This window comes from Chenopodium quinoa, unplaced genomic scaffold (genome assembly GCF_001683475.1).
Source record: "Chenopodium quinoa cultivar QQ74 unplaced genomic scaffold, ASM168347v1, whole genome shotgun sequence".
In the NCBI taxonomy this organism is placed as follows: Eukaryota; Viridiplantae; Streptophyta; class Magnoliopsida; order Caryophyllales; family Amaranthaceae; genus Chenopodium; species Chenopodium quinoa.
The window spans coordinates 2490702-2506233 of NW_018744502.1; the positions used below are offsets into that span (position 1 = coordinate 2490702).

Genomic DNA, 15532 nt, shown 5'->3' on the forward strand with positions numbered 1-15532 from the left:
TCGAAAAATTGAAATATCTTAGGATGCAGATTTGCATAAGGCAAAGGCTTAGGCCTTGAAGAAGAGACACAATGAACCATTTCACTTAGAATCAAATATGGAAGATCAAGATTATACCCATTGAATAGCAGAAATAGAATTTCAAGAGCCTGATCAGTGATTAATTCCCTTGAGTTTGTTCGGGGAATAATCTAACGAACTAAATAAGTGAAAGTAATTTTGGGTTCGAGGCAAAGAGATGAATGAGTCAGTTAACGAGAGTATGGAAGGTTTGGAATGAAGAATTGTTCTTTTGCGTTTATGACACATTCGGCATGGGGAAGATGTGAATCCGTGAGAAATCAGGAGATGTGCCAAGAATTGAGCAAGGGTAGAAGAATTCAGAGAAATTTCTTTCCCTCTGACTAGAGAAGTAAGAGATATCTCCCCTCGGTCCTTTGAAACAACCATATTCAAGTAAAAGAGACGAGTAAGGCGAGGGTAAGCAACATCAGAAAGACATGACAAATTGAACAAATTTGATTCTCGAAAAATCCTAAAACAATAATTTAATTGGGCAGAAGAGATGAATTCGACATCCATTAATTCAGAAAAACAAATTTTACAGGAGTGATATCCGTCTTTCCATCTACCATGAGCCGTATTATTGCGAAACCAAGAGGATGGAGCAGAAGAGTTTACCTCTGGGTCAATTACAGGGGCAGAAGGGGCACTTGGATTTTGAGACGGAGAAGAATTCGAAGCTGATGGTTCGGAGGATGAGACTTCAGGAACTTTTTGCTTTGAGGAAGAGGCACGAGTTTTTGCAACCTTAGAGGAGGAAGGTTTGGAAGCCACTGATTTTCTTATGGGAGCCATTACGAATAAAAAGAGGGTTTGAATGAATTTTGGGTGAGTGAAGAAGATGAAGTGAAGGAAGAGATAGAAAGTGAGGAGAGAGATGATGGTTTAGAAGGTGAAGAGTAGTGTGTGCAGTGATGTGATTAGACTACTCAAAAGAAGTAAATATTTAATGAATAACCACTTGAATTACCATTAAATATTTTTGTTCTAATTTTAATTTACAGCTGAGGTATATTGAGATGGTGATATGGAAATCAAAGTCTTAACACACTAATTAGACTTCACAAGGAGAAATAAATACAGAAGCATGCAAAAGGGGATGAATGACGCATAAAAACAAGGAGGCATAAATATCTTTTGAAAACCATTAACTTAAAAAAAATTATTTTAAAACAAAAAAAATTTAATGAATACCCACTTGGATAGACCAAATATTTATGTTCGAAGAAGTGTAACTTACTGCTGGTGGTATTTCAAGGCTTTGACATGTTGGTCAAGGTCTTGAAACACTATGCAGTGTAACAAAAAATATAAAAAATAAAGCTATAAATTGCGTACCTTTGCTCCCCCTACGAAGATGCATCCTTATTTTGCATTCTCAAAGAAAATAAATACATATGCATGCAAAGAGGGATGAATGACGCGTAAAACAAGGGGGCATAATTATCATTTGAATACCATAAAAAATTAAAAGACTTATGCCAGTCATTAAATGATTTAATGAGGGAAGGTAGTGAAAATCAATGCATTTTTCCAGCGATAATTTTTTTTAATATTTTTTTTAAAAAATAAAAAAAATAAAATAAAAAAATAAAAAAACATCTAGAGGCTAAAGGTCTTGAAATAAGTTGCAGATTAAGAAAATATTAAAGCTACAAAACACTTAAAATTCAAATTAGCAGTTAGGGAGTAAACAAAGAGAAAGCATCAAGCAAGAAGTAATGTGTAGAAACAAGAAACCTTGACTTCAACCACATCATATGTGAAACAATTGATTCTTAGTTTACGAACTACAACAGAATATAGCTACAAGCCTACAATTATAAAATATATAGCATCGAACACACATTTTTTGTAAATAGATACTAAAAATAGCCACATTATGTCAAGACATCATTAACGCAAAAGCACATAAGGACATCACCATCTAACAATTCATTAGGTACTTCCAGTATAAAGAAATTGTTGTATAGGCCAATAAAAACCAAATCTTTCACTAACAATGCAAGAGCTTGATCTAAAAGTTCAAAACTAGTCACATCCTCACAGGCACAAAATAGATCCTAGTTATCAGCATCGTCGTCATCATCATCAACAACAGTTTACACAGTAATATGGAAAACTCCCTGACCAACATAACGCACACTCAGAATATCACCATGCTCAACATCATTGTCAGCCACAAAGTTCTCCCAACCAGAATACATGAATAGACCATGAGTGTCACTGATATTAGCACCGAGCAACTCCACGTTCCACGCTAGCCCTCTAGGACCACGTTGAACACGAACAGGAGCCAAAAAACCAGAAGCAAAGGACTTCCAATGATTAGGAAGAGGCTACGCACAAGGAAAACAACACAAGATCAAAATTAGTCACACACATATTAATACACGAATACAAAGACAAACACACATACACGAATACGTAAGGTAAAAACAATACCAGAGCAGATCTATGGTGATTCTTATATTGAATTATGCATTACATCTTATCATCAACACCGCCAACCTCATTCTGTTCTACAAGACCTCCTCCAACACCTCCAACACCACCATCATCCCTCTGTTCTACAGGACCTCCTCGAACACCAACATTCCTAGCCACATTTTCACCCATGTCCTGTTGAATAATCCTCTCAACAGGTTCCACATTTTCAATAGTCGGCCCATCTCCTCCATAACCTGCCAAACCCCTTCTACGGATTTCATCAACTTGCCCATAAAGCTCTGCAATGCGTTGGTCCCGAAGCCGCTGCAATTGGGCTAACAAAACCCTCGCTTCTTGTAGCTTTGCCGTATGTGCCGCTCTAATTTTAGCCAATTCTTCTCTGTTAACCTTCCCTTGCTCACAAATTTCAGCCAATTCTTCTCCCTTAACCTTCTCCTACGCACTTATTTCAGCCAATTCAACGTACAACACTTCAAGTTGCGCTTTCAACTCACTCACTTCCTTGTTGTTAGCCATGGTTTCGGTGCTCGTAAGAGAAGAGGAAAAGATTTCAAATAATTTGGAGAAACCACAAAAATTTCAAAGAAAATGGAGAATGAAAAGAAAACTAAATTGAAAGGTCTATAACACACAACTTCCGAAGCAATGTTAGAAAGATAAATGCAAAAGGCACAATTTTTAAAAGCAACAATTTTGAAAAGCCACAATTTTAATGCATCATAACTGCCTCTGCCGCCAATTATTTCATTATTCGTTGCATAGAAAACAACCAAAACATATGTGGTTAATACATAAGCAATTTTAGACAATAAATGGTGATTAATATGTAACTAAATTGATGAAACTTGATTACAAAACCCAGAGTACTTGATGGATATTGCCTAGGACCAAAACCCGGAGGAAGAAAGATAGAAGGGTTAGAGTAGAGAGATTGAAATTAAGGAGGGTATGACAATGAAGGATTATGAATTAAAGGTGGCAAAGATTGTCCAGGAACATAAGGGTGGTGGGTATATGCTGCTTGATTGTTTGGGTGATACATTATTTTATTTTTTTTGGTAACGTTATTGGAGAAATTGTAGATCTGGACAAGAGAAGAAAAGAGAAAGGAAGGGGTAGGTTAGGAATGTTTGTAGTCGAACAATACAAATATGGGAATAGCGAAAGAGTGAGTGTACGGGGGTAAAAAAAACAAATATATTATTTTTTCAAGTAAATTAAGTTTATTATATATATTTTTTGTTATTATTAATTTTAAAATTTGTTATAGTTATTTCTATTTTATTTTTTTCCGTTGCTATATTTTATTAGTATACTTTTTATTACTTATTATTTATTAATATTACTTCTTATTAATAAATATTTATATTTATTATAGTTTTAATAGTTTTTGGTAATAGTTATTAACTTAGTACTGCCAAATAGTGAAATAGTACATCAATGGCTTTTGCTGTCATGATTATTTGCTTTTGCTTTTCAGGAAGTGTGTCATTGTCATTGTATTGTCATTGTCAAGTATCACGTGAATTAAAATAACCTAAATCTTTGTTAGAATTCATGAATTTGAGTCTTCCTTTTACCACACTCATAATTTCAGATATCTCACACGCACACCCATTTGAAAATCGTATATGTAGTGTTGGTAATGCAATTGTGACATTGTGGATTACGGACGGCTATAATTCATGGAACTTGACAATGACAACTGAGACAAAACTGAAGACAACTCAAGCTAAATACTTGATAGAATTTTTGTTAGAATTACTTCATTTTTCCGAATTTGATTTAATTTTATTCAATGGTAAGATTTTAGAATTATTTGATACAATCACTTAATGAAAATGTACGAACTAGATGAAATATTGATGATAACATGTGATTTAATTATTATTTAGGAAATTATAAATAATACACTCCGGTTTTGACTTTTAATACACTTCGTTAAACTATCATTATCACCAGGTATTTGGTGACAGCGTTTTAAAGGTTCGGAGGCTAAAATTACTGCATTGCCCCACTCATTTAATTTCCCTCCAAAATTACCCTACCATTTTTCCCTCCTAATTGGCGAAATTTCCCCTACTTTATACACTTTCCCTGTTTGCACTCCCCCATTCCTTTTCACGCTCTTCCATCCGACAGGGTTTCTATCTTCAAGCAATAGAAATGGATTGCAACTGCCAACCTCCAAGATTTGCAAACATTAGGTTTTCTAACTCCACAGCCAATCCTGGAAGGCCTTATTATAAATGCAATTCTTACTTTAGTGAGAGGTTCAATTCGCAGTTTTCGCAAATATAATCTCAAGGTCTTGAGATCAATAAACGGATTTGAACAGTGAGAGATTCAGTTCGTAATTTTCGCAGATATAATCTCAATTCTTGAGACAAGACACATATACTATAAACTTAACAGACGAATATGTTAGCACATCACATACGGGTCTTCAAAACTACAAGATATTAAGACAAATAGCATTAGACTCTCCCCCTTTTTTGACATTACATCCAGTCAATCAAGGGAAGAAATGTGCAACAAAAATAAAAAACATTGTTTAGTATAGTCCAAATATTAAAACGTTCAAAGAAAAATTGTTTAAACAACACAGCTCCAAGGCCTTCATTTTCTGGATCGTTGAAAGCGAATATCATCCCTTGCCTTTCGACACCAGCGCCCATGAGCTTCTCTCGTGACTTTGTCCTTCATCATCTCATCAATCCTCTGTTGCTCCTCCGCTTCCCTGTACTTCTTCACAACCCCATATTCCTCAACAGTAAGAATTGTAGGTTCGGTCTGCTGAGGTCGTAGAATAGGCCTTTCCTTCACACTACGTACACAATTCAATAGAACATTGGCAGACTTTTCTCGCGCCTTCTCAGCAGCATCTTCATGTAAGGGCATTATGCTACCAGTGGCTGTGTAGGTTAGGGCATTGAGATAGAACATTTGATTGACCTTGGCATTAACAATTGCCAAAAGTTCATGAGATTGTTCCATCTTTGTTTCGAGGTCTTGAATTTGAAGCATTATATCACGACAATTTTCATCTTGACCGAATTCGATGGAATCAAGACGAAAGGAAGACAAAGAAGGGTCAGCAGGGGCTTTCCCTTTTCCTTTGGACAGAGAGGATGGCAAGGCAGACATTTCATCAGAGGATAGCTCAGATTGAAGCTTCCAAGTACCATCAGCAAGACTGAAAATCCCGATTTTGTTAAAAGAATCCATACCAATGTTAGGGGTTCGGTTTCTTTCGACTTCCTCATTCCCTACATCGATATCAAAGAACTCAAATATTTTGGGAAGAAGATTGGCGTAAGGAAGAGGAGTAGGGCGTGACGAAGAAACGCAGTGAACCATGTGGTTCAAGATTATATTAGGTAAATCGAGGGCGTAACCATTAAGAAGCAGGAATATTATTTCAAGGGTTTGATCTGTGACGAGTTCCCTGGAAGTTGTGCGAGGAACAATGCATCGAACAAGATATGTAAAGATAATTTTTTGTTCAAGTTTTAGAGAGGAATGAGTTAATTGCCTTGATTGTGGAAGGTTTGGAAGCAAATATTGTTCTCTTGCCTTAAAAACACATTCCTGACGAGGGGGATGAGAGTCTGTCCAAATATCAAGGGAAGCTTGTAAAATTTGTGCTAATGTATACGGATTCAGGGTTATTTCTTTCCCTTTGACAAGGGTTTTAAGATTAGTCTCCCCACAATTCTTTGTAACAACCATGTTTATGAAAAAAGGACGAGTAAGACGCGGGTATGCAATGTCAGAAATAGATGACATTTTAAATAAAGAAGACTCTCTAAAGACCTTAAAACAATTGAGAGTAGCAGAATCAATTAGGTCAGTATTCATAATTTCAGAAAAACAGAGTCGACGAGAATGAAACCCATCTTTCCACTTACCCAGTGTTTGGTTATTTCTAAACCACGATGAAGGAAAGGAATAATTTACCTCGGGTTAAGTAGGACATTTGTGAACTGGTGAGTGTGGAACAAAAGAATCTGAGGAGAACTCCAATGGGGATGAAGGCTCGGAATACGAGACCTCGGGAACCTTCTTCTTAGAGGAAGCAGCGGTTCGAGCAGCTTTTGAAGACGAAGGTTTCGAAGCACTGGTCTTTCTTTTGGGCGCCATTGAAGCCAAACCACAGAATTACGGTGTTTTTTCCAATAATTTCATAGAGATGAAAAAATCAGAAAATTCGGAAGAAGACAAGTGACGGATGAGAGAGAAATTAAAACGGGCTTAAGTGTAATAAAGGTAGGAATTCGAAAAAGGTCCTTACAAAACGACGCCAAATAGGGAAAAGGAGAGAATCAAGGTTTTGAAAAATGGAAGCATTAAATAGAATTTCAAAGTTCCAAGATATTTAATATACGGCGACCTTAAACTATTTAATATACGGCTATAAAAAAAAAGGAACAAATGCCCAAATAATTAATATTGAAGTTCCAAAATATTTAATAAACGGCAGTTGTACTTCAAAGCTTTGACATGCAGGTCAAGGTTTTGAAGTACATTCGGGTTTAGCTTGGGTTAGTTTAAGGTTGGGTCATAGCGGAATCAGGTCGCCATAGTCGAGCTCGGTAAATTTTTCAGTTCGAGTGTCAGCTTTTAACAGTTCCAATGCTAGGTCGGGTTATTATTAGGTCGGGTTACATTCAGACTAGGTTAGTAACCAGTCGGGTATAAATTCGGATCGGGTTAGTTACAGGTCGGGTTTAATTTCGGACCGGGCTAGTAACAAGTCGGGTTACATTCGGGTTTTAACGCGTTAAAACGGGTTTGGGTCAATCTCGGTTCAAGTCGGGTTTGGTTCACAATAATTTACGAGTTATGTTTACGTACGGGTCATCTCCAAGTCAGTTCACGTTCGGGTAAGAGTCTCCAATACTCGGGTTAATTTGGGTCTCGGGTTGGTTCATATAATGTTCGGGTCATATAATATTTGGGTCACCTTTTTTTTGGTTCAAACATGTGTCGGTTAATTATCGAGTCCGGGTTAATAATCAGGTCGGGTTACATTAAAGTCTATTATTCGGCATGCGATACTTATTCGATCAACAAGACTGATAATTAAGACTCGTTTGCCATTAGTATACCACATGTTAACCTTTAGCAAATTTTAGACCAGTAAGACTCGTGATGCGATATTAAAAGAACGGAGGAAGTATAAAACATCACTTAGTCATAAATTGGTACATGCAAATTAAGCTACACATTGTTAATTTATCTTTTTACATCTGACATGGCAAGGAAATAAACTTCCAACAACAGAGAGAGAAAAAAGTGACGCGATGAGTTTAGACATAGAAAATATCATATATCACAGAAAATATCAGAGAGAGAAAAAGTGACGGATAGATGAGACAGAAAGGGAAAAGAAATGGGAAGTTAAAAAAGGGAAGAGGCGAATTGACATGATGCAGGTTTCCAGAGTGACGTGACGGTTACATGCCACTTGACTAACTTACAATTTTTTTAGCATTGTAGTTTTAGTTTTTTTATGTTGCAGTTTCATATACATTTTGATAAAGTGATTTCACCTTTGGATAAATTACTATTTTATGACTTAATATATGACTCGGTAATAATTGCAACAACACATACAACTAATCAGTTTAGGGACGTAGCAAAATATATGAAAACATAATTGGGTATCAACACCACTTCAACTAACAAACCCCATTACAATATTAATGTAACTATGAAAATGATAATAACATGATCAGTCATTGGAAAGACCGTTCCTCCGTTAGTTGTACCAATCATGAATGGTTGGGTCATCATCTAACCCCACATTCGAAAACCAATCTGATTCATACTCCTGCGAGTCGCTTCGTGCGTCTTCAAGAACGTATACACAGTCTGAAATGTTCTCAATTACCGAATCCAAAGTGGGCTTCGGCTAATAAGAAAGATTAATGTTACGTGTGTTCTTTACTGAACTTAGAACAAATTACCCAAAATTAAACAACAGTACTAAGGAAGGAATGATTGTCACTTACAATGACAGTCATGGACAAAATGTGTCCGTACAATGTATCCTGGCGTCTTATAAAATAGGGCTCCACCATTGCATTCCACGCCACCAGCACACCACCAAGACCTGAGCTTGGGACTATCGCCTCAACACTGTAATGACCACTTAATGCACTTCTAACGAACCCAATCATAGGTTTGTTAGTCATTGCCTCCGTTATCACCCATAACATTGGGTTGTATTTATTGTGGATTTTTTCAAAAATTTCACGGAAAGAAGGCCGGTGGACGCTACGACCATTCCAAATTACCACATGTTGACCTTTAGCAAATTTTAGACCATTAGTAAACCGGTCAAAAGTTTCAGACCTAACGGCAACGTTGAAGTATCTGGTTCCACCTAAACGAGTCACATCCGAGTTAACTGTGAACCAAATGGAAGACAATGGAGTATTAATTTGCCTAAGTACCTCTCGAGATGGAATTGGGAGTGAGAAAGTCGGTGTATTAGCCAAATCAAGCACAATCTTCATATCAAATACAGGAACAAGTTCGGTAGTAATATAGTAAGGAGACGAAGGGCATTCCCGAATGCAAAACCATTTCATGAAAATGGCAACCCCTTTGGGCAGGTAAGCAGCCACGTCGTCAATTACAGGCATGTACACCGATCGGAGTAGGTAAGGTTGGGAAAGACTCCGCATCATCCTAAACGGGGTGCTGTAAGGGAACCGTACTCCGGGTTGGAGCACAACTCGGTATGCAACTAACGCAAGCTCACTTGATTGAACTCGGATAGATCTTGGTCATTGTAAAAGTAACGGGTGTCGTTGAAGTCCATTCGGGACATTTTCAAAAGGCACCCTACTAAAGTACATTATCGGGCCTTTTGGGTGGTATAAGATATTTCGAGAAGACCAAGAACTTTGCATCTTCCCAAGCTGCTTCGTGATGGACAATGGCACTTGAGTTCTAGAATTCATGGTGAATTTGTTGTTTGTGGTTTGTTGGCCGAAAATAATAGATGTAAAAAGCCTGGAATTCATGGAAGCGAACGGAGGAAACAGTACGGTATGAGTCGTACAGATTTATTTAAGTAGAGTAATATGAGGATACTATCACACATAGGGAATCGTGGCAAACAATGTAGTGCAAGGAGGAAAGTGAGTTGATCAAATTACAAACATTGTCACCACATGATTATATTAACATTGTCACTGAAACAAATAATTAACAATGTCAGTAAATCCAAAAATAAATATTAATAATACTATAAATCACAAAAACTTCGCTACACATTATATTTAATTGAATCATTAATGTACAACCATTACAAAAATTGTGCTTGTGCAACAATTACAAAAAAATTTAAAAACAGGGTAAAGCAGCCACTACATATTCAATCCCATTGAATTGAATATTGTGTCTTAGTAAAAGACAAATCGAAGATCAAACCCTCCAAACCCTCCACACCCTAAGCCCTAAACCCTTCAAACCCTAAACCTTTTTCAACTCTAATAATGTAACAATTTTTGGTAATTATAATCCGCATAATTTTGTAAATTTTACATTTAATAATTGACATTATTTCGTATAAATCATAGTTTCGTAGTTGATCGAATTCGTCTATGTAGACCATTCCAAGTAACGATGTTCATGGATTGTTCCACTATCTAGTTGATCATCGAAGTTCAATTGTTGTTCCGTCTACTGTTCTTCTCTAGTTGATCTTATTGTTCGTCTCCATTGAAAGCACTACGTTCCTTTTGTTAGATTTATTAAGTGATCAAGTAAACGTTGTTGCATTTACTGTTCTATCGAAGTAACATTGTTCCATTTCACTTTTCATACTGGGTCATGTTGTTCCTCCTACCTGATCGAACTTGCGTCCTGCGATTTATTGTTCGTCTATATGTCGCTTTGATCTAAGTAACCTCAAACCATATATTGTTCTTCACCATATATTGTTCTTATAGTTGATCGAAGTAACGATGTTCCATTTATTGCTCCCTTACCTGATTCTATTGTGCAAGTTGATTGAAGTGTCGATGTTCCATTCATTGCTCTTGTAGTTGATTTTGTTGTCCAACTTGATCAAAGTAACAGTATTAGGCAATTGTTGATTCGCGCCGAGTTGAACGACGCAGTTGTTAGTTACTTTCCCTTGTCATCCAAGTAACGTTACTAATGATATTAGTAATAATACTTTTAGGTGAAAGGTTACGTGTTACGCAATAATTTATTAATTGTTTTTTAATAAATATTTGTTTAGATATAATAGTTTTTAAAAAAAGAATTTTAAAAAACATTTCTTAATTAAAATGGGTCCACTTACGACACCCCTTGATTGATGATGAAATGGTTTTGCAGACGTGCTTGCCCTTCAACACATCGCTACATTCCCAATTCCCAAGAAAATGATTCCTATATTTGAAATGACTGCATTCGTTGATCTAGACCAAACGCCGACTTTCAAATTTACAGGATTATCTTTCATTGTTATGGACAAAGAAAGTACATCCAAAAGGCTTTAAATAGGAATTATTTGCCTTTTTCTTCAACATTGGGCAAATTAAGCAACGGTTTAAGACATATTTTGGTAAACTGTTTTCTGAGAGCGTTGTCCTAGACATGTCCAAAAGAGTGTAGTTCTTACATTCCACAACTCCATTTTGTGGAGGTGCTAAGAAATTGTGGGAAATGGAGTTATTTTCTAAAAGCGTTGTCCTAGACATGTCCAAAAGTTTTCAAAATTCAATTAATCAAATTCTCTACCATGATCACTTCTTATAGCGACAATAGGTAGGTATATTTGAAAATTCTGCCAAAGCCTTGGGTCATCAGTCAAGGACTCGTGCTTTCATTTAACAAATATGAACATAGTTTGTACACTTAAACTTAAACTTAAACTTATACATATTGTTTAGATTACACAACTAAATATAAACAAACTAACCTAAATCATAATACCAATATAAACAAGGGTAAATTATAAACAAATCAACCTAGATAACAAATTCATTTAACAAATGCGGTCATAGTTGCTAGGAGTGCGCCAGTAAGCATCTGAATTGTCTAACCCGTTGTTGTTGTTTTCAGCATTACCCGTAAACTCATCTCTACCATCATCAGAGCCAGAAGACCAGTGCCCTCCATGATCTGTTTCAGAATCATCATCTTCATCAGCTTCACCCCCGTCCTCATCCCCATTTTCATCATCTTCTACATCTTCATCATCCTCATCATCAGCAATCCCCTCTTCTGCATCATCACTGTCACCCCCCCCTTGATTGTGTTCCTCCATCTCATGATCACCGTCATCATCAACACCAACATTCTTAGCCACAGCACTACCCCTGTCCTCTTCAATAATCCTCTCAACAAGTTGCACATTTCCAACAGCCATGCCATTTCCGACATAACCTGACATAGCCGTTGAACGGATTTCATCAACTTGACTGTGAAGGTGTGCAATTCGCTGTTCCCGGAGCCGGTGCAACCGGGCCGACAAAACTCCCGCTTCTTCTAGCTTTGTTGTATGTGATGCTCTAATCTTAGCCTATTCTTCAATCTTACCCTTCTATTGTGCATTGATTTCGGCCAACTCTGCATACAACACTTCAAGTTGCGCTTTCACCTCACTCACGTCCCTGTTGTAGTTAGCCATGGTTTCGCCTATAGGATGAGGAAAAATTTGAGATTGCAGAAAAATCCCCCACATCATTAAAGTCTAAAGTCATGATTTCCCACCTTTGAACAAAAAAACCAAAAAAAAATAATTTCCAAATTGAGGAAAAAAAACCACCCATAATTCAGTGCCTTCAACCCCATTGATGGCGAAATGAGGAAATGAACAAGGCAAAAAAAAGACACCCCATTAAATTAATGGCGACATGAGGAACAACAACACAGAAACAGGAAAATACCAGAAATAATATAGCAAATGTAGAAAAACAAGCATGATCGATCACCACAAGAACAAGATCCCATTGTTGATAAAAAAAAATTTAAAAATAAAAGGCCCCATAAATCAGTACCTACACACCCCCATTAAGGCAAAAACATAGGAATACACCACATGCCGGAAAATCAACAAAAAAAATGTAAAAAAATGACTAAAAATCATAATTCAGTGTACACCAAAACAATTAACAAGACAAAACATAAGAGTGGCAAAACCAAACTATCAAAAGAACCAAGGAGAAGAAAACTACCCCTAAAACCAGCAAAAAAAAATAAAAGGGAACATAATTACAGTGCGGTGATCAAAACTAAAAGAAGGAAACATAATTACAGTGTCCCAAACTAATAAATGGCGAATTGAGGAGGAGCAAGACAAAAAAAATAGGAATATACCTTGGAGCAAAATTCGTGTTGAAGATGTTTTTTTTGAATGTTTTGAAGAGGAAGAAAGAGGTTTTTTTCTCTTCCAAAGAGGTCTGGTTTTTTCTGAAAAGTGACATGAAAAAGGGGATGAAATATGGAAAGGCATTAACCGTTTCAATTCTCGCGCCAGTCTGCTAAAGGTAATGATGGCGTTTTGTTTGCCAGCTTTTAAAATTTTTAATAAGAATTTTAATAAAAATTTCCCTGTTGTGTTTTTTGTTTTTTTTTTTTTTTTTTTGTGGGGAAACCTTTCCATTTTTTTAATTTTATCTTATCCAAATTATTCACATATTGATGTTTGCAAATCATACAGTTGCAAGGACAGCTACTAACGGAGAGCTCTATGTTAACAGAGCTTTCTCCATGTTGTGGTACCTGTGAATACTTTACTACTTAGAACAGTCATATTTAAACATTCATTGTTCTAATTCATACATCAAGGATCATAATGAAAATCATAATTAGAGATTCGTTGTTCCGCCAAGCATCGTGAATCATCAAATACATCAAGTTCAAAAGTCAAATACATCAAGTACATCAAGCTTCAATTTTAAGTTTAAAGTCTCTAATCCACATGAAATACAAAGGTGAAATCATTAGGCTTCCTAGAAAAGGGGATTCAGTTGATTTTGTTCACACACACATACACATTAGGCTTCCTCATGCCCTACTTGTCTGTGAAGCAAAATATTTCATCGCCATTCCTCATGGCCGCACCCCGAACATCGTGAACAGGATCGGAGTCACCTTTTTGTTCTCGTGAATCATAAGGATTTTGTTTGGACTCACATTCACCTCCTGACTCCAAGCTCAAAACAGCCCGTCCAGAGTATCATCCACCATGACTAATACCTTCTTCTTCACTGCACGTGTTTCGGGCTCTCAGAGATAGAGTAGCTTCTTGCGTACATCCATGTTGGCCTTAGGTACCTAAGTTTAAATGAAATTAACAACCCCAATTTAACTAAATTTAAACTTAACTTTAACGACATTAACAACTACAATATAGCAATTTTAACAACTTAACTTTAAAGGATTTTGAAATGAAGAACTAAAATGTAAAATTAAAATTTAACGAAATCCCCAATCAAAAATTTACAACATTAACAACCTACTTTAACGAAATTAACAACTACAGTTTAACGAGAATAGCGTAAAATGACATATAATTAAAGCTAAATTTCAACGAGCTAATTTCAACTCGAATTAAATGACTAAAATTTATTTTAATTCACGACTAAAATTTGGCGTAAATAACATCAAATTAAACGAAATTAACAACTAAAACTCTACGAAATTAATCACTATAAGTATCCGATATTAACAATTACATTTAAACGAAATAACAACAACAATTTAACCAAATAAACAACTTCATTTTAACGACGTTAACAAATACATTTTAACAACATTTTCATAAAATGACATTAAATGTTGACTTCGTTTTACAACAGGGAAAAATAAACCGAACCTGCCATTAACAACCTAATTTGAACGAAATTAACTACATTTTAACGAGATTAGCATAAATGACATAAATTCAAACCGTTCAAATTTCAACGAGATTAACAACTTAATTTCAACGAATTAAATAACTTAAGTTTAACAGAGTGTTACGGTGATAGGGTCTCGAATTTATTGTAAACTCCTCCGCCAATTTGGCATTATTTAACCATAGTTTAAATGCAATTAATCACTACAATTCCACGAATTTAACAAGTACAATTAAATGTAATTAACAACTACATTTAAACAAAATTAACGACTACAATTAGTCGAAATTTACAGCTGCAATTTAAAAAAAAAAATCAGCAACGTCAACAAACATCCACATTTTAACGACATTTTCATAAAATGACATAAAATTTTGACTTCATTTTACGAAAGGAACAAAAGAACCGAACCTGGCTCCGAACAAACAGGATAGCCCCATTCACAATCCCAGCCAACATTGGATTGTTAGTACATAGCACGACGCCGCGAGCATTCCTGATGGTAATATCATTCGGGTGACAGTCTACCCTCATAGCATAGTCATAGTAAATTTTCAAGAATGTTTCATTGATCTTAAGCTTGTACTCGACACCGGGATCGTCGTCGTTAAGGTTCCGAACCCTGAACGAGATCTTTGGAAAGAATCCTCCGGGATTTGGACGAGTAACCCTTACTTGCTTAGCTACAGCCCCTCGCTTGGCAACAGGTTGTACAGGCCCTGGCTTAGCAGCGGCAAGTGCCATGACAACCACAGCATCAAGCTCATCATCTTCTATCTGAACGGGGTCGTCTCCAGGAATGTCAATCACTTGCTGAACAGCACCACCTTCGGAAGCAAGGCCCTTATTTTCCTCAACAGCAACGACCTCCTTGTTCTCCTCAGCAGCAAAATCCTTGTTCTCCTCAGCAGCATCATGCTTCTCCTCAGCGTGAACTTTCTGGGTTACCTCAGAAACAACATCTTTCTCTTTGGCAGGTACAGAAACCTTGGGTACTTTAGTAGTACATCCTCTTTCTGTCGTTAGGTCAAGTACAGGATCGTCGATGACCGAAGCAACAAATCTTACAGACTGTACTCCACGACGGCCTTTTCATCCGGCGACGGTTAAGCCAACCGCAATATGCTCCAATAGGCTATGACGGCAGA

At 36.5% G+C, this 15532-nt stretch overlaps 1 protein-coding gene across 1 annotated transcript; it reads right to left on the reverse strand.

The window, feature by feature from the left end:
* Nucleotides 1-11527: 11527 nt before the first annotated feature.
* On the reverse strand, nucleotides 11528-11935 carry LOC110698218 (prostatic spermine-binding protein-like). Its single transcript, XM_021875617.1, has one exon. The coding sequence runs from the start codon at nucleotides 11933-11935 to the stop codon at nucleotides 11528-11530; it is 408 nt and encodes a 135-aa protein (XP_021731309.1).
* Between the last annotated feature and the right edge of the window lie 3597 nt (nucleotides 11936-15532).